Raw genomic sequence first — 19,860 nt, forward strand, 5'->3', positions numbered from 1 at the left:
TGAGAGAAAGGAAAATAGAGACAGAAAGGGCAATGGTGGTAGGGGCATAGAGGCATTTTGTTTAAATTTTGACTTTTTTTCTTTAAACTGACCATACTGAGCACTTGTTCCTCTCTCCGTCCCCTTTCACACCACGAATTAGGAATGCCTCTGTATTGGTAAAGAAAGGACCCAGACCTTGACAAATGCCCATGTGAGTGACAAGAGTTGGTCCTAAAGGAAGGGACACTAACTAGCAGGGTTGCAAGATAAAACATTAGGAGTTACAACAGTGACAGCAGGTCTCCTAGTGACAGGAGTAGGACTGTCAGGATGTTGACGTGGAATATCACCTAATTGAAAATGGTGCCAGAACGTGCGTATTCACTCGTTCATCCACCTATAAACCATGTGTCACTTAGCCCATAACTATACACGTTCGGTGAGCAATGAAAACTTGAACTAGTCTGCAGTGCTGAATTGAATGCAATATTGCACTTGCTGCTATGTGCGGAAGCAGGAAGCTTGCTTTGCTACCACCATGACGTACCTGGTCTGTGAGGAAGCAAAGTTTCACTTTTTCTTCCTGATTTGTGTGTGTTCAGTTATAGGGAAATAATTTGCTGCTGCGGCTGCTGCTCTAGCAGTACCTGATTCTGCCTGAGATGTGCCTTTTCTATGAACGAGGGTTGTTTCCACTTCTGTTGACCCATCTTTTGAAAAATCAAAGGCTATATTCATTGCACTTGTACAGCATGCATTATAAAACGGAACATTTCACAATATTTAATGTGATTATCAAGACGTTTAGTCCTGAGGAAGGCTCCTGACCCCTTAGGGACAATATTCAAGCATCGAAACATGGAGACAGATAAGAGAAGCAGTGTTCGTTGCCAGACGACCTGTTTTGAATCTTGTAGTAGGGAGAAACCAGTAAATCCATTGCTAGTGCATATTTTCGGAAATAGTGAAGGTTGCACCGCTGCTACCCATGCTGCACCTTTATTGTGATGTGAATCTTGATATTAAGCTTTCAACTACAGAAAAGACAAACTGACATTACAAAAACTTGTTTTAATGCATGATGTGAATAATAGAGTGAACTCTCACATAATATGTAAGCAGAGTTTGCTTTTCGCTTTATGTATGAAACGAGCAGTTGCGTTTTTTAATTGGAGCAACGACTGTAAAATGTAAAACATACATGATATGTGGTTGAATGTCCTGCATGACACCTTAGAACAATTCTGGCATTGTAGCCAATGACACCTACCATGCAGGGGTTTTGAGCCCAAATAGGCAGTGTTCAAAGCAAAACTATAAGCCTCAGAATGCAACACGCTGTTGGCTGAAAAGCCAGGAATGACAGATGGTATTACATTCAGGACCACTGACATTTTGTGGCAGTAGAGAACCAAATTAAGCAACCGGATTGGCAAACTGTTGAAGCTAGGAAGGGCAAGATATGCAGCATAACTTCGCACATTCTCTAGCAGTATTATTTACTTATTTTGATGTTTTAGCAACTACTAAAATTGTCTTAGAAACATGCACCACATTCGTACTAGTTCAACACCTGAATACAGTTATCAGCAATTAAAAGGTGACTGGTTAAACTTTGCAAAGGTTCTGTCACTGCTCAGAATTACATGGACCTCTTTTTGTTCAATGATATTTGATCTGTTTTTGATCTGTTCGAGCAAGGAACCAACTTTATTTTTTGGTGAAATCTTCAATATATACAAATTATGTGGCAAATAAGAAAAAAATCCCTGATTAGGCTTAAAACGCTGAAACTCATTATTTCAGTGGCTATGACTATAAATATTAGTGCCAATTGATAGAATCCTGAAACACAAATAAAAATACAAATGTAGTTCCTGACTCTTTTTCTAGTAGGCAATTAAAGGTTACATAACCCAGTGAGAAAGCACAGAGAGCCTGTCAAATGCAGATGCTGATGGGCTAACATTATCACTACTTGGATAAACAAATCGGACTGCTAAAAAGATATTTTACCAGAACAATGCCAGCAGCTAAAGTGTCTAAAGAGACACAGCTAAAAGAACACCATTGTGCTGCCACCGATGTTCTTGAGCGCATGCTCAACCTAGAGGCTGATGTTAACTAGGTTGCGCAAATGTCTTAAACAAATGCAGCACGTGCTTCCCAACGAGGGCCATCAGTGGTGTCCCACGAGCGCCTGAGCAAATATTTTGCAAATCTGGGGCTTAGGTTTCTTTCCTTGAGATACATCTGTAAATGAAGCACGGCACTTTGCATGTGATAACCATCATAATTTTCTAGGAGAAAAAACAGCTCTTTCTGTGGTAGGATTGGGCAATAATACCGAGTGAAAAAGGGGAGTTTTTGTTTTGGCCGCCATCTTTACCTGTTCATGTCATCTAGATTGTCAGCAGCAAAGTAAAAGCTCTTGATCTTTGGATGGCAGGCCTTGAAAGCGCTGTGAAAATAAATCAAGCAAACAGAAGAAAAATCAATTGTCAGATATGTATCTGTATATCCGTAAACAACGCAAATGCCATTTGAAGGGAATACAATATAATTAAAATATATTTGTACGTTTTAAGAGGCCAAAGTTGTTGTCACACATATTTTGGTGCAACTATTAAGCCAATGACCAATAATAATAAAAATATGAATAATGCGTTTTCACGTGTACATTAAGGCATGCTTATTTATTTGTCAAGGATTTTGAGGGAGGTTTGAGCAGAGCTGGTAAACTGGCTGCTCCTCTTTTTTGGTTCAAAATAACTTGGTGGTGCAAATGACTATATGAAACACGGGCATTAAACATGCAGTTCAAGAAAATGTATAATTTTGTTCAGTGCCATTCATTAAAGTCATAAAATGACAAACACTTCTGGTAACTATCTTTCTAGAAATAGCTTTTATTTCGGTTAAAACCCATAAAAAGCAAAATACAGCTCATTCATTGTGCAATGCAAATCGCAATTTGACAAAAAAGTGCATGCATAGAACAATCCTTTAACAGTTTTTAAAAATACAATCTGTTAAAAAGGTTAAAAACCAGTAACATAAAAATAACCACATCTAGTCTAAAATTTCGGTCCCCTCTCTTTCTGTACAAATCCTACAGCTAATATGTATCTACTTTAGCTAAAAACTATGGGGCCTATTAGGATGGCGGGCGGACTTTAGTCCGCCCGTCACCCTAGCGGTGCCTGGACCGGCTGCCAGTGGTGCGGCGGTCCCGCACCGGCAATTAGGATGCCACCACCACCGTGGGGGTGGCATCCTCTATTCCCAGCATTGCCGCCACAATGCTGTGGCTGCACTGTGTGCATTTTCATGCACAACGTGGCAGGCACCGTGCAGTGCCTGCCACGTCGTCCATGCAAATGCAGGGGGGTACCATAAGTACCCCTATGTGCCCCCCCACCCCCCCCCCAACATCCAGGGGGCCCGCAACAGGCCACCAACTCAGGAATCCGCATGCCTTTCCGTGGCATCAACGCCAGCCACCACGGAAAGGCTGCTTCCCGCTGGCATCCTAATATGGCTGGCGGTGTCTAGCAGACACCCCCACCATATGCAACCCTTTTCCGCCCAGTCAACGGGTCGACCGGGCGGAAAAGCGGCGGACAGTCTTTCTGTCCGCTGCGGTCCCCCTGCCATCATAATATGGCACGGGGGAAATCAGAGGCAGACAGGGTATGATGTAGGGCGGACCGCCACTGCCATACATCATAATAGACCCCTTTGTGCGGAGTAGTGTTATATGTTACATGTTTGTTACAGCTAATCAGTGGAATCCATTTTCTTCTAAAATTGGTATATGCCGGGCAGAAGAATAAATAATGCGCAAGGTTTTCTATAACGTCCAGAGTACATAAAGTGCGGTTGGTTTGTTAACATTTTTGGCCAGTTTCCACCTTGCTGTAAAGACTTTGCTTTGAAGAATATCAATATGAAATTTCATATACAGCGTTTTTGCCAAGTAGCGTTGCTCAACATCGAAATACTCTTCAAAACTTGGGTTCGATTTAACAGTAAGAAATTGTGTAGTCGGCCTTCCCAAACTAGGGATCTGATGAAGAGTATTCAAAACATACTCCGAATATGTAAGTTTCAAGTGTTTTTTTGAGTGTACAGTTAGTGTTTGGGGAGCACTCCAGAAAGAGTTTAAATCAAGCTTTCCAAACCAAGTCTGGACATGACGGAACCAGGGTAAGGTTGTGTGACTATCATGTCCCAGCAGTTCCCTTAGTCCCTCTATATAATGTGCACGTTTCTGCATAACCCATAGTCTTATCCAATAGGGCATAGGTCTCCAAATAGCAATATTCTCAATTCTTTTGATATCTATATCCTGACAGATGGGTATCAATGATGTGGACATGGTGAGGCATAATAACCTTATTAACTTGTTCTCGCTCAATATGTGCTGGTTAAGGTTGTCTACATCCCACAACTCAGCTCCATAAAGTGCTGCTGCTTGGGCCTTGTACTTGTAGACCTCAAGGTAGATCGCTTTGGATAAAGTGGCTTAGTGCTTTTTGTTGATAATAGCCATTGAACTATGGGCAAGAGTAGTTTTAGGTTTATTTATATGTCAGAGCCGTAATAGTCTGGAGTCCAGAATTATACCAAAGTAGCTGAAATTGGTTCCATGCTCTTGTTTTTGCTGCTATACTGAAATGTTTTTTCTAAAGTTCTTATGAGGTCTAATTGCCACATATTTTGTTTTGCTAGAGTGTATTCCCAAACCTTTAGCTGTGCAATACTTGTTAAAACCGTTGAGTAACTTTTATGAGCCCTTTGATGTGAGGGACACAAGGATAATATCATCTGCAAAAAGTATTGAAGAAACTGGGGTCCCACAGAGCTTTGGCGAATCGTGCTTACAGTCCTGCAGAAGCTTTACAATATTATTGACACAACAGGCTGGGTGCAAACACGCATCCCTGTCTCACTCCTCTTTTTATAGGGATGGATTCCGTAAGTTTACCATATGGGCCCCCTGATTTTAGCATAATTATCCTTGTGCAGTCTAATTATCTGGGATAGAAGTTCATCAGATACCCCTTAGCTTTTTAGCGTGGCCCAGAGAAGGCCTTCTTAGACAAGGTCAAAAGCCACCTTTATATCAATGAATGGGACATACAGATGCCCTCCCCTCAACTTAATGTATTTCCAGAGGACACATAATAGGTCGGAAACCTGATTGACTCTACTGAAACGTGTTCTAAACCCTGCTTGATAGACTTTCAAGATGTTACTTTTATCCATTCAATCATTCAATGTATTCAATACATGTCTGGCATATATTTTTTGAATGATGTCTATAAGACTTATTGGTCTATAGTTGCCAGGCTCCTGCCTCCTTCCTTTTATAGATTGGAACTATTTTGGCCCTTCTCCATATTGAAGGGACCAGAGCACCCGAGGCCACTGCATTTTCAGAGTAAATTGACATAAGTTGCCCAAATGTCTTTATCATGCCTAAATATGTCCCTGGGGATTTTGTCTAGTACTAGAGCTTTTCCCTGCCTAGTGGCTTCTGTAGCCCCCTTGTTTCTTCTAAATTAGAGAGATCTATGTATTATCTACCATTGTTCAAGTAGCCATTCAAAATCCCTTGTTGCTATTGAGAATACCCAATAGGCTCATAATAAAGATCACAAAAATGTTGGGTCCAGATACTAGGTTCTAAATAATGTGACTTGCGAGTTGATGTGTCATTACTACCATGCCTATCCATTTACCAAAAGGTAACAGTATCTTTGTATTTTTTCAGCATGGATCAGAACGTTCCTATTGCCCTCTTCCCAACTTCTTTTGGCTGTAGCTAATGCTTTTTTATAATGGTTCCTGACCTCTCATGCGGAATTTGTGCTTTTGGTCTTTATAGCATTCCATAGTGACTTTTTGTCCACTTCCCAATCCTTCGTGTACCAAGGATTACATGAGGAGAGCTTAGAAGATCCTTGTCCTTCATGATCAGGAGGCAAATTAGTTAGATATCATTTTAATTTCACAACCAGGGAGCAGTGGATTTCTAAGATAGGAATTTCAGAAGAAGGATAATCGATAAATGGACTCATTGCATCAGAAAATGCATTATAGATGTTAGCCATAGTTTCCAGATTATTCACTATAGACGGCCACTTAATTGACCTGTGGTTGTTTCAGAAGTCAGTTGTATCTGTAGTGGACCCCTATCCGGTGTCTGTATCTCGGAGCGAAACCTTGACATCGCTAGCCTTAACTGGAAGAGATTGCTATCTTCCCTGCTCTCTATTTAAAAAGTCTAGAAGCCTTTCCCAGGTTGCTGTGCTAAATAATATGTAATTGATCTTCGAATGAGCAAAGCCTCTTTTAAATGTGAATGCGCTGCGACTGTTAGAATCTGTTCTACCGTTACATGCTCTCAATCCATGTTCTAACGCAAAATGTGCCAATTGCATGGCCGCTACTCTTCATTGTATCGGTGAAGCCAAAATCTAAAGAGGGAATGCCTCTTACTGTATCCTCGTCCTCCAAGATCCGATCTAATCCGCTTATTGGCTCATATGTGCAATTAAAATAGCCATCTACAATAAATGTATCTATGGAACTTATGGTGCTGAGAGCACTGTCCAGTTTTACCACCACTAGCGACTCCACATTACTCCTTCTAGGCCTCACATACACATTAAACTGGTCTACTAGGGTTCCATTGTGTGTTCTTAAACTTACTCCTAAAATATCTGATGAATCTATGGGAAGCATGACAACAGTAGCATTTAGGGAGATTTTTATCCATAAGACCAACCCTCCTGATGGTCTACCATTCGACAAGGCTAATGCATTGATCTAAAAGTGTTTGTAACCTAACTTGTATGGGGTTCCAGTAACCAGCTTTCCTGGAAGAGGCAGAGATGGAACTGTTCAATGTACTCTTGCCAAACTGTATCCAATAACTTCTGCCTTAATCCTGCTACATTCCAGGAAACCAGGTATGTAGATTCTGGCCTGAGGTCTCTTATGATGAAGGGAACAGGCCCTTTCTCCATTCCAGTGTTTAAATGATACTTTCCATCATCCCCCCGCCGGGGTGCCTGATGTTGGGTTCTACCAGAACTTGTTTCTGGGTTTTAGTTCAGAAATTAGTATGGGACGTTTGGAAATTTTACAATGGGGATAATGAATGACTCGGGTTTAATGAGTCAATCTACTGTCTTATGGTATAAAATATTGGATTTTCTCTCTCCCATGAATGATTTAATGGTTTGTGCCATCACAGGTCCTCGAAATTGCACAAAGGTTCTACTATACATTAAAAAAACATGCTAAAAAATGTTAACAGGCATCCATGCTCACCTTAGGTGTCTGTGGGTTTTTATGTGGTTGATTCTTGTAAATTTGTCTGGCAGAAGTGAATGCCATTTTGGCATCATGTGAAGTCAGCTGATGTCTATGGAATTCTCCCCAGTATCTTTATTATCTCTCTCGGACCTCTCCAAGAACCCATTTGAAGAAATAGATGGCACCCTTTTTTTGATGCTGTATAACTGTGCTGTATCTTTATTGTATAGATGTCCATTATTTGAGTTCCCTACTGGGCTTCATGTTTATGTTGCAACTCTTATCTCATCAAACTTGCTTACCTAGGCTGGCAAATTTGGTACAGAATACAGATCTTTAAGGAAAGCTGTAAAATAGCACTTACTGTGAAGTTGCAGAGAAAATCATCAGGAGACATTAGGTTTAATTTACTGCAGGCTGAGAGAAACCTGAACCGATTATGCTGCAATTTTCAGGTGTGTAGTTATTACACGAAAATACATGCATGTCCACACACACACACACATAAAAACACACACGCTCACTACGAAGCATGGGAATGAAATGTTTAATAAATTCAACTGATAATGACGAAGCCCATTTCAATAAAAATAGGTATTAGCATTTTGTATCACGTTTAGTAGTAGTAGAATAGTACCTCTAAAATACTACAAAATGCTTTCACAAACCTTCCAGTGTAAATATCCATCTCCACCTCTGCTATCTTTTCTAGGGGAATATCCTTACATCTAAGAACAGGGGTATTGGCTGGAAAAAGGAGCATACTTACTACTAAATAGAGGGTTTTAGGAAGAGTAAGGAGGGGTATATGCATGGGTAGGGAGGGGTTTAGGGATAGACATGCACCAACTCACAAAAGAGTAAGCACATTGCTAGTCACAAAGGGGCTTATTTATGAGAGGCCTGCATAACTTTTGTACCACGTAAAGTGGAGCATGCATGACACAGGGCTCTCATAAAGATTTATGAAGCCACGCAAAGCTGCCCTGCATGGCTTTGAGTGGCTTCAGAAAGGGAAACGGCAAATACAACAACTGCCGAACAACACATTACCTTTGCAATGTGGGAGGAATCAACGACATGCGTAAGGTCAAGGGCGTTGGACTTTGAAGTTCAATGCTTTCCCTACTGTTATGGTGACTGGAGTTGGAATAGTAATATTTACTATTCTAAGGTACAGCACCCCCTAAGACCAGCCGTTGTAACGACTTGCGTTGTAAATGGAATGCGTGGTTCAGGCGCATTAGTTGTTCGCCCTCGTTGTTAAGGAATGCATAGAAAAAGAATGCGTGGTTGTTTCATACAACCCTTCAGAAATCATGAGCAAATCGCTTCATCACATTACTATGCTCCCGGGAGGCATTCCATGGGCATTGCAGTGGGTTTACCCATGTAACACCCATGGAATGTGATGCTGCCCCAGATTTACAAAATGATGTAAACCTGGGGAAGTATCAAATCAGTATGTCTTCCGAGGTGAGGCTTAACAAGGAGAAATATGTTTGTTTCTCCTCGTATTCTCCTCTTTAAAGTGTCTTGTAAGATTGTTTTGTGCAGTGGGGAGCCCCTTCCTGCACAAAAACAATCCTGCCTGCAATGGAGGCACCCTTGCAAGATTGCCTATGTTGGCGCTAGGCTGCTAAAACAGCGCGAGTGCAGGAAGAAAGACAGGTATGAACCGTATTGCTTAAATATGGTGCATTCCTGCCCTTTCACTTTGGCGTACGGCAGCGCAGCAAGGTGCCTTGCTGCGTTGCACTATGCAAAAATGCCATAAATGAGGCCCAAAGTGCACTTCTAGAGCTACTACCGGTAAAAGGGTCCCAAAACATTAGTAAATTACTCAAGCTCAGAGCTAGAATAAGTCCAGTACCACACTTGCCAAACACTAGTACTGCAACACCCGCCCATGAAAATAAAAGGAGGTAGGAAATAGTTTTAAATAAAATAAAATTATTTTAAATCATAAAAAATATGAATACATATATATATATATCTTATTGAAATATGTAATTCAAAATTAAGGTAATATTGTTGTAGCACTTAATATATTGTTCTACATTTAAAATAACACATATTGAATGTTCATTAGTTTTTAATATCAACATATTTTAGCTAATTTATTATACAGTTTTTTCATTTCCCTATATTCTAACATATCAAGATTTGAAGCCCGACTGTGGAGTCTCCCCATGGTAAAATATAGGGACATGTAAAAAAGTTTATTTAGCTTACAAAAAAATTATGAAAATATATTTATGCTAAATATTAATGACAATTTATTTCATATAATTATTTTAAATGTACAAAAAATAGAAATAAACTACAGCATATTAACTTTGTGTTGATTAAATATTTAATGAATTAAAATACAGTAAATAAATTAGTTTTTTTCTGATGTTTAAATGAAAACATAAATTCCCACCTAAAGGAAAAAAATATAATTTTATTATGCATCAACAATTATTAAATGTGGAGTGTAGAATTAATTAAAAGTAATTTACATATATTTTAATACAACTTAATGCTACATTAATTTATTAATTCAAAAAGGTTTATAAAATAATAAATATGTACTATTTACTGATATTTTAATAAATTATGTTTAATTGAAAATTATATTTATTTACATTGTTAACTATATCAAAATAATGTAATTTAATTTAACAATATTTTCTTTGGGGTTTATTTTAAAGCCCTACCTCCATTATTTTCTATGGGAAGGTGTCGCAATAGCTGTGGTTAGCTATGTGTGGTGCAGAACTTACCAATGTTTCATTTTTGGCAATAGTAACTAACACTTGTAAATTTGGCGTCACCTCTTGTCATGGTGAGGAGAGGAGTAAGTCTACATTTTGAGTAACTTTACACTGTGAATAGCCAAAAGTAGTAAAGTTAATCAAAAGTGTCAAAGTAAATTGCATGTGTAAATTACTCATAAATGTAAGTTAACTTGCTAAATAGCCCGGAATATTTTTTGGTATTCATGTTGTATCTTCCCTTCCTCACAAATCATATTTAATCAAACATTTAATATCAGATTCCTATCATAAGGCTAAAAATAAGTCTTATAGTAACAACCTAAAGATACGTGCCATGAATTGGAACTGAATTTAAAATAGTCCAACTTAGAGCGATGATAGGCATCTTCAATTTGCTCGTTGATTATATTTTAGAAGGAAAAGTCACATATTAAAACCTCTACTATGCATTAAAAATGAAGTTGTATCTTTACAAACGAATTCACATCCATAAAATTGCGATATGCTGCTGATACAGTTAACAAATAACCAATACTATCAGAATGAATGTCATCAATACATAGTTATCAATGCACTTACTATTTTTTTCGACATTCGCTGGCCCGGTCAATTTTAAATTCAGGTAAACTAATGAATCCTTCGGCTTTTTCTTCCTAAAATAAACAATATTTTGGTTAAGTCTTCATTTAACTGGAAATCTGATGTAGAAGATAAAGAATTTACATTTATCTGAGAAATTGCCCCATACCATCTCCCTAACAGGACAACAGTAACAAGCATTGGCAAAGCAAAGGGTCCTGCCGTGGCTGCCAAACTTTTGACTTTGTCATTGCTTGTTTTGTCATGGTTTTTGCAAATCTTTATTGTTTGGAAATCTGTCAGCCCCTTGTGAAACTAAAAAAAAAGATGAAAATCTTCATGTCTCAAAAAGCGCATATTACCATGGTAGTCCCGCCCATTAAAAGAAATACTGGATACTGGATTTGTTTCTCGTAAAAGGGCAGAATGCCACCACTCACAGTAAGGTTAGCCATTGGCTGACCCATTGCCACACACTGTAGTAGTTGGAAGAAGAATATGAATGACACAAAAACAATGGATAAAGAGGGCTGGCTGAAAGACTGTATAAGTAATAGGATTATATGTATATAATTTTAGTAAAATCAAGTATTGGCTAACTCCAGACCTAAAGATAGCACCATTGTAAGTACTGCTATAAGTGTTCCATTAAAACGTCAGTTTAACCAGAACTCTGATTCTTATGTCAGAAATACACAATTGTAACTTCTCTATAATCAGGAAGATAACTCTACTCCCTAGGTAACACATCTCTAATATCTTTATACCTTAAGTGATAGCGCTGCTGGTTAAGATGCATGTCTGTATTATATTTGTATCATGAGATATGTCTCTTCTGTCTAATTTATCTGCCTTTATCCTGAACACTCCCAGCCTTTCCAGTTACATTGACATGCTGTGGGACGGCTGAATAGTGGCTTTAAAAATCAATAACATCTAACAATAGAAGGGCCTAGATGCCTGTAAGCTGATAATGGTTTCTGGCTCTGTTTTTAACAAAGGGTTGAATTTCTGGTGGAAGTGTGGCACACTTTTTTAAGTGTCGTCTGAGCTCCTGCATTATCTCCCCATGTATTTGCAATCCTAAACTAATCAGAGATATCTTTAAATGAAACCGAATCTCACACTTGTGAGTCAATTCTTGAGCCTGTATAAAAAAAAACGGTATAAGAGATTTAGCAGCCACTCAAGACCTTATGCAGTCTTTTGTGTTATTTCTCACCAAAAGCTGCTGTCTTCTTAGGGATATTTAATGTCCGCACCAAGCATTTTTCACAACCTCATAAATGGTCCTTAAAACTGAAAGAATGTTATTACAAAACAGGAGGCTCATCTTATGCTGTGTTTTCTTGCTCTTTATTAACAGCAGCCAAGTAAAACAAAAACTATAATACCTGGAAAATCTGGAAAAAGAACTGCAAACAGTGACATCATAATAGAGGCACCAAATAGAGTACCCCAATAATTATCTTGTCTGAGAGCAACAATTCCTCTTTTCTTGCTGCTAAGCATTGTATTCATGATTTCCATTTCACATTGAAGGTATTTTCTGATATATTTCATTGTATGCCTTTATTACTATTTTATTATTGATATTTATTGCATTGCTGGTTCTCTCACCACTAAAGGGCCGAGCCGGATCTGGAGTGTTTTCCGACCGAGCCAGACTCCTGCACTCCTACCGAGCGAATACGATACGGCCGCATGCTGCCGGACTCGGTTCGGTCGGACTCCCATAGAAGTCAGTGGGAGCCGGTCGTACGACGCGTACATGGGCTCCCATTGACTGAATCGGTATGTCTCACACAAGGGCACCCCCTACAGTGGGTACACGTCGGTGCCATCCGTACCGTGCATGCCTGTGGGTCTCCCCTTGTGTCTGAGTTGTAAAGGTGAGGGTGACAGGGGGTCTGACGCGGACCCCCAAAGACAGTTTCCTGGACGTTTTGCGAGCCGGAAACTCTGGCTCGATCCGGTTGTCTGACCCGTGCATCGTACTGGCTCGGACGGAATTCGCCTCCATTGCACGGCACGGTTTGCTTACGGATGAGGCGTACAAAGCGGTTCGGACCCGGAAAGGAGTCGGTCGGCGATTTTGCGTTTCTCGCATCGTACTTGCTCACTCGAACAGCTGTACGAGTCAGTCGGTAAACATGCGTACGGCTCGTACTTTTTACGTCCGGATCGCGTTCGAAGCCCTTCCGAGCGAGATCGGAATCGGCCCCTTAGTGTGCGCATGCTCTCAGGCAATGTGCTTCTTCTCCAGAGGGATTTTGCTGTTAGACTTTTCTGGCCTCAACACTTGACAGTTCACTTCTCCCGCTATAAGATCATCTCCACCTGCCTCCTGCATTGATTCAGATCTTTTTAGAATATTTCCTTTCATCTGCTACGTGGTTTCGCTCTTTTTTCTTGCATTGCTCCTCCTGTGTGCAATCCACATCATCTGGGCAACTCTACTTTACACGCCCCTTCTTCTCAGAGTCGTCCACTAAAGGCTATATTTCCTTCATTCCTTAACCTTTTCCTTACTGCTTGTGGAAATAGTGGAATTTATTGACAAAAATAGTTTTTGGACTGTTTTTTTTCCCACATTTTAATGATTTTAAAGTTATTAGCCTGTGGTTTTACTCACTAGGTCTGAGGAAGATGACACTAAGGTTTTTAAGGACAATTTAAAATCCTTTATTGAGGATTCTGTTTAGCAGGCTGTAGCAGTCTCTAAGCTGGAAGTATCCAAACATTTTGAAGCATCCCTTCCTAAAAGGCTCTCTTCTCCCACTGAATGTCCCTCAAAAAGGTGCAAGAAATGTGCAGCGATTGCTGGCGTGTCTCATAAAGGCATTTCTTTGAATATTGGTCCTCCCACCAGAGAAATTTCATTTTCTGGACTCCCTTCTTCAAGTTACCTATTTAAAAAACATTGATGATGATGATGATGTCTTGGTTGACACACATAATTTTGATTGATTTTCTGATCCTACTAATTATGGCCCTTCGGAGAAAAAGCAGAAAAGTTCTCCTAATGATGGAGGTGTTTCCCATCCAGTGTCTAATGATTTAGTGGACCTTCTTGGGTAACCCATGTTTGATCCCTCTCTTATTGACAACCCCAACTCTACTGAGTAGTTCCCTTCAGAGAATGTGGCAGATTATGTTTCCTTTTATCTTCGCCACGCTCTCGATAAATCATCACGAAATAAGTTAAAGTCTGAATGTACCCGCCCTTCTCTTCCAAATAACATTACTTCTGCTCCCATTATTGATTCCAACATGTTAATGTTTTTACAAAGTATGGGAAGACGCAAAGAAGGCAGTTGACAGGGTCACGTCCAACTGTCAAGGTAGGATTTTGAATTTGGTTGATCCTTTGACCAGAATATTGGACTTGTCACAGAGCCTAAAATGGAAGGCACACAGGTCGATGTAGATACTCCCTCTAATTGGGACCAACAAACTATATGCATTTTGGTCAATGCCTATACCCACATTTCGCTGGAAAAGTGAAAAAATATGCTACTTAAAATAGACCCTAAACTTAGTAGATTTGCAATTAAAGAAGAAGGACCTTTTGTTACCAGCCTCTTATTTAATTAAAGAACTTATGTTTCCACTTTGCCATGCTGGATAAGGCTCAACTATGCCAGAAGAAAATGTTCACTTCTCGGGTTTTGCCAGGACCGGCAAAGGTAGGGGTCACTTTGCCGGCCCTTATCCCACAAGTGGACAATCCATCAACAGCGGCTTTTACAACGAGCAGTCCCAGGTCGACGGCTAGCTTGACTACAAACCCCAGTTCTATCCATGGTGTTCCAGAGGTTTCTGGTTCAGGGTATATAGGAACAAAAGAGAACAATTTCAGGTAAGACTTCCAATTCTGGCCTTCCTCACGTAGGAGGCAGAGTAGCACTTTGTCTAAATGCATGCTTTTCTCTCATCACAATTCCCTGGATTATACAAATGATTCAAGGGGGTCAGATAGAACTCTCTCAGCCCCCTCTAGTTGAAACTTCCTCGCCCTCTTCTTTTTCTCAGGACCAGTCCCTTTTGATTCAGGTTGAAATCCAATCTTTCCTGACCAAACAAACTATCAAACAAACAGAGTTCGATCACACAGGTTTTCTCAGCACCATCATTTTGGTGCAGAAAAAGAACAACAAATGCTGCTTTGTTTTATACCTAAAAGTTTTTAACAATTTCCTAGTGCATCATCACTTCAAAATAGAAACTCTTCTTCACCTCAGAGATATCTTGCTCCAGGATGATTGGTTAGCCAGACTGGATCTTCAAGATGCTTATCTTTCAAATCCGGCGCATCCCTCTCACGGAAAATATCTTCAATTCCAGTAGGGGATTTCATTCTTCCGCTTCAATGCTCTTCATTTTGGACTTTCTTCAGCTCCTTGGTATTTCACCAAGATTCTCAAACCTGTTGTAGCCTTTCTCAGGGCACAGACTGATTGTATACCTCAACGATTTTCTGATTATAGCCTAGGACAAGAATGATGTTCTTTCTCATTGACATATTTGCCAAGATCTGCTTCTTCGACTAGGTTTTGTTATAAATGTTCAAAAGTCTGCCCTGGTTCCTCCTTGTCAGATGGAATTTCTAGGCTTCCTGATAGATGCCTCTCGTTCAGTTCTGCAAGTTCCTCAATGCAAGGTTGCTCTCATAAAAAAGATGATCTATCATTCCCTAACTCTTACTCATTTTTCTCTAAGATCTTTAGCCTGTCTTGTGGGTCGTCTGGTTTCTTCGATGCAGGGAATTTTTCTGGGTCCACTTCACTATCGGGACCTGAAAAGATAAAAAAATGTGACATCTTCACAGAGGTCTCACTTATTCAGACCCCGTTTCTTCCGAATCCAGAGTCCAAAGCAGAACTCCTTTGGTGGTGTTGACTCACTGAGACGCCTGGAGCGGGCGCACAATTTTCTCTGCTTCTGCAGATCTTGATTTAGAATCCAATGCAAGTCAGACAGGTTGGGGTACACGATGCGATCAATACTCGACTGGAGGTACATGGTCCCGTCAGGAGTCATTCTTGCATAGAAATTTTTAGAGGTTATTGCAGGTTCCTGTTTCATCCAATTCTTTACAAAAGACAAATCAAAATGCACCAATCTATTATGGTTGGACAACCTAACAGTGGTCAGATATATGAATCAACTCTGGGGCTCAAGGTCCAAAGTTCTGGTGGATCTTGCCAAACATCTATGGGAATATTGTCTTCAATGAAATCTCTCAGTCAGAGCAGTTTATCTCCCCGGAAACTTGAATGTCGTTGTGGATTGGTAATCCAGACATCTTCAAGGTTCAAGTAATTGGCGGCTGCATCCTTCGGTATTCAATTGTGTTTCTTTCATCTTTGGAAATATGTCAATCAACCTTTTTCCCTCTCGAGTCAATACCCAACTTTCTTCCTTTTTCAGTTGAAGGCCATTTCAATATCTGGCCACAAATGCTTTTCTCCAAATTTGTCCGCAGACTCTTCTCTACACTTTTCTCACTTTCTAATGATTGCACGAGTCCTGGCTCAGGCTTGCAGTCAGTTTTCATCTCTGGGCTTAATCATTCCCTGTTGGCAAGCTCAGCCTTGGTATCCAACTCTGTTGGAGCTGGCCTCGGACTTCCCTGATCTGCTGCTCAATCTTCAGGGACTTCGACACAACTTGATTCCAAAGGGCTTAGAGACTTTCGGGTCTTCCTTGAGAATTCCAGAAATTCAAGAGGATGCTAGCCACCTCATTCAACAATCTTGGGCCCCTGGCACTTCTAAACTCTACAAATCAGCCTGGTTTGCCTGGTATAGCGGGTGTATGGACAGGGATTCAGATCCCACTTCAGCAGATGTAACACTAGTAGTCAACTTCTTAGCCTCGCTAGGGTCTCAAGGAAAGGCCCATCATACGAATAATACTTACAGATCAGCCATTTTTGATGAACATTTAAGACTGTATGAAAGAACCACTGGTGAACATCCCTTAGGATGTCCTTTATTAAAGGGAGTACGATATGGTAATCCTCCGGCTCCCAAATACAATACATTGTGGGATGTTAATTAGGTGTTAAATACGTTTATTTCATGGCAGGATCATGTGTATCTTTCTCTCAAACAGTTATCTGAAAAACTGACAATTATTTTATCTTTAATTTCATTGACATGTGCCTTAGATGTGTCCTCCTTCCAGTAGTCTCCCCTTGCTATTTCTTTTCAGGTTCTAATTAGCTACAATTCAATTTCCTTTTTTCCTTTCTCAATCAAAATTATGTGTAAGAATTTGTCTAAAAACGTACATTTCACTAACTTCGGATTTGAAATCTCCCTCCATTAACCAACTGGTTCTCCTACTTTAGCTTGCAGGGTAAAATGAATCATGTCCTTGGCTGGTCTTAATGTTGATTTCTCTGGAGCCCATGCTGCCATAGATGCTATGGCCTCTTGTGCCTTTTGAGCAGGTGTTAGTTTTCACAACATCCTCAAATCTGCTGACTGGTCGAATGTTAATACTTTTGGAACTTTTTATTGTAAACCATAACCTATATATTTGATTCTGTTATTGCAATGCTTTGAACAAGCATAATATAAACCTCCAGTCTTGTAATAAAATGGATATATTTTTAGATTTTGTGTCAGGAGGGCTAGATGTTATTAAAGACACAGAGACGAGTATTATCCCACCACTTTGTCATTAACCCACCCTGATCTGTTTTTCTGCAGTTCTGGCGCCATCCTCCGGTGCTTCTACCTCCACTTAATCCTGTGTGAATCTCTTCTGCAGTGGAACCCACTGGACATCTCCATGGATCCTCTCTTTACATCTGGAAGATGTTTCTTCGACTACTGTTGGACTGCCTTACGGATTTATTGACCTTACTAATTTCATTTGGTTCAGTGTTGTTGTTTCTTTCCATGCCTCATATTAATTAACTTGCTTCAAGAAAACAGGATGTGTCGCTCTCAGTCAAGATAATTATTGGCTTACTCATTGTGCCCTTGGTGGTTCTATTATGATGTCACTGTTTGCAGTTCTTTTGCCCAGATGTGGGTCCCTTGCTCATTTTGCCACTGGATTCAATGTAGCCTGGCTGATGAGGGGTTACCCCAAAACAGGTCCCAGGATGCATGTTTCTGGTCAAGGGAAGACCTGACTGGCAGTTCGGACTGAACTGTTAGTACGAGGAACAGGGTCAAGACTGATTTGCATATGCTTGGTATTAACTGGGGTGGTAAAGTGAGCTAAAGAACGATGATGGATTCAACCCAGATCTGGACTAGTGGTGAGTATCTGAAAGGTTTCAGTGCGCCGTCCATCATCTCCTTGTGTTTGCTTTGTTCGTCCTAAGTTGGCAGGGTATTCCCAGACGTAGGCCCCTTGCTCACTTTGCCACTGGATTCAAGCTAGCCTGGCTGATGAGGGGTGTTATCCTATTACCAGTCCCAGTATGCTTGTTTCCAGTCCAGGGAAGACCTGGCTTGGCAGTTCGGGTTGGACTGTTCCCATGAGGAACAGGGTCAAGACTGATTTGCACATGGCTTGGTCTGAACTGGGGTGGTAAAGTGAGCTAAAGGACGATGATGGATATAACCCAGAACTGTGACTGGGGTGAGTGTCTGAAAGGTTTCAGCGCACCGTCCATCATCTTCTTGTGTTTGCAATGTGTGTAGTTCTTTTTCCAGGTTTTCTGGGTGATGCAGTTTTTGTTTTACTTGGCTGCATACTCAGCTCACAGTCTTTAATCAAATCTAGCCTTTCGGACACCAAGGTTAGGAAAATCTCAATTTCCATTTGCCTCATGTGTGGCCCAGAGAAGATGAATTAGCTGGGCTTCACCAAATTGAGAATGCAATGTGTACACCCCATTTAACACTGAGCTTATTATTGTCACTACTTTAGTCAATACAGTAAAACAGTGAAAACACTACACAAAAGAATTCATAATAGCTTAAAAAAATAGATCTTCATTTATTGAACAAAACAAGACCTAAACGATAACAATCCAATAAGTAGAACTGGAGTTATGCATTTTTAAATAATATTTTTAATTGAAGTGCTTAGTGTCATAAAGCACCAAACAGGGCTATCTGGTCACGCTGGACTGGGTCACATCTGAAAAGTCACGCTGTCTGCGATGGAGTGTGAGTCGGGTACAGAAGCTATGCAGGCCCCACTGTAAACAGCACCTTTCCAGAGGATGCGTTGACTTCAAGGAGCAGCTACGTTATTTCCAAGTCATGCAGTCCTGCAGATGCGTCATCATTATGCCTCGCACATGGTGCCACATCTTCCTGGAACCACTTTGCTGTGGAGGCAATGAGTTGTTGCTGAACCTCACTGTTGGGCCCCCCTTCATCATTGAACCCCTCCTAATGAAAGTGATGCAGCGTCATCGAGCCTTACAGTCAGGTCCCACTTCATCATCCAGCCATGCAGGCATGTCCTCGAAGTGGCACTGCATCGACGTTGAAGGCCAATGCATCAGTTCCGACCGGCCAAAGCAGGTGATGTGTGGGTTTGTGAACAAAACAGATGCAGAACCTCCTTTCAAGGCCCAGGGCCAGATTGGAATCTCTTGGCAAGGCAGGACTCGCAGTCGGCAGAGTCCAGCAGCTGAAGCAGAGTTCTAGGAAGTCTTTGATGTCCCTGAGACTTCAGGACAGGAGGAAACCAAGTAAGCCCTTGGAGTCACTTGGCTTTGGGATGTAGAAATTCAGGTCCAGTTCTTCTCACCACTAGGCAAGGGGTAGCAGGCAGTAGGGCAGATACAGCAGAGAAGAAGTTCAGCAAATCCAGAAATGAGTGTCCTCAGGTCCAGAGTCTACTGAGTTGGTGGTGTCAGGGGTCCAGAACTTATACCCGGTTGTGCCTTTGAAGTGGGGGGAGTTCAAAGAGAAGTATTTGAAGTCCACATGGTATCTGCCCTTCCTACCCTGAGTCCAGGCTCACTACAGGTGTGTATGCAGCTCTTTGTGTCGGGACAGGCACATCAAGTGTTAGCTCCTCTATCCCATTCAGCTCACAAAGTCCCATCAGCCTGGTAATGGGCCATATGGATGTGAATGTCACACCTCGGCTACCTTTGTGTGTGACTGTTTAGAGGGAATGCACAAATCCCAGCTGTCACCCACCCCAGATGTGCATTCAGAGACACAGAATGATTAAAGTAAGAAAAAGCCAACTTTCTAGAAGTGGCATTTTCAGAATT

General features: G+C 40.8%; 1 protein-coding gene across 5 annotated transcripts in view; it reads right to left on the reverse strand.

Annotated features, from left to right (window-relative positions):
• CNKSR2 (connector enhancer of kinase suppressor of Ras 2) overlaps positions 1-19,860 on the reverse strand; it is a 1,692,689-nt gene that overhangs the window by 390,387 nt on the left and 1,282,442 nt on the right. For all 5 annotated transcript variants that reach the window (XM_085622481.1, XM_085622480.1, XM_085622479.1 and 2 more), the window contains 2 exons: positions 10,653-10,726; positions 2,372-2,443 (listed from right to left, as the gene is read on the reverse strand). In XM_085622481.1, coding sequence (XP_085478607.1) covers positions 2,372-2,443; positions 10,653-10,726 — 146 coding nt within the window. The remainder of the gene's footprint in view (positions 1-2,371; positions 2,444-10,652; positions 10,727-19,860) is intronic.

Source organism: Triturus cristatus, chromosome 8 (genome assembly GCF_964204655.1).
Source record: "Triturus cristatus chromosome 8, aTriCri1.1, whole genome shotgun sequence".
Taxonomy (NCBI): domain Eukaryota; kingdom Metazoa; phylum Chordata; class Amphibia; order Caudata; family Salamandridae; genus Triturus; species Triturus cristatus.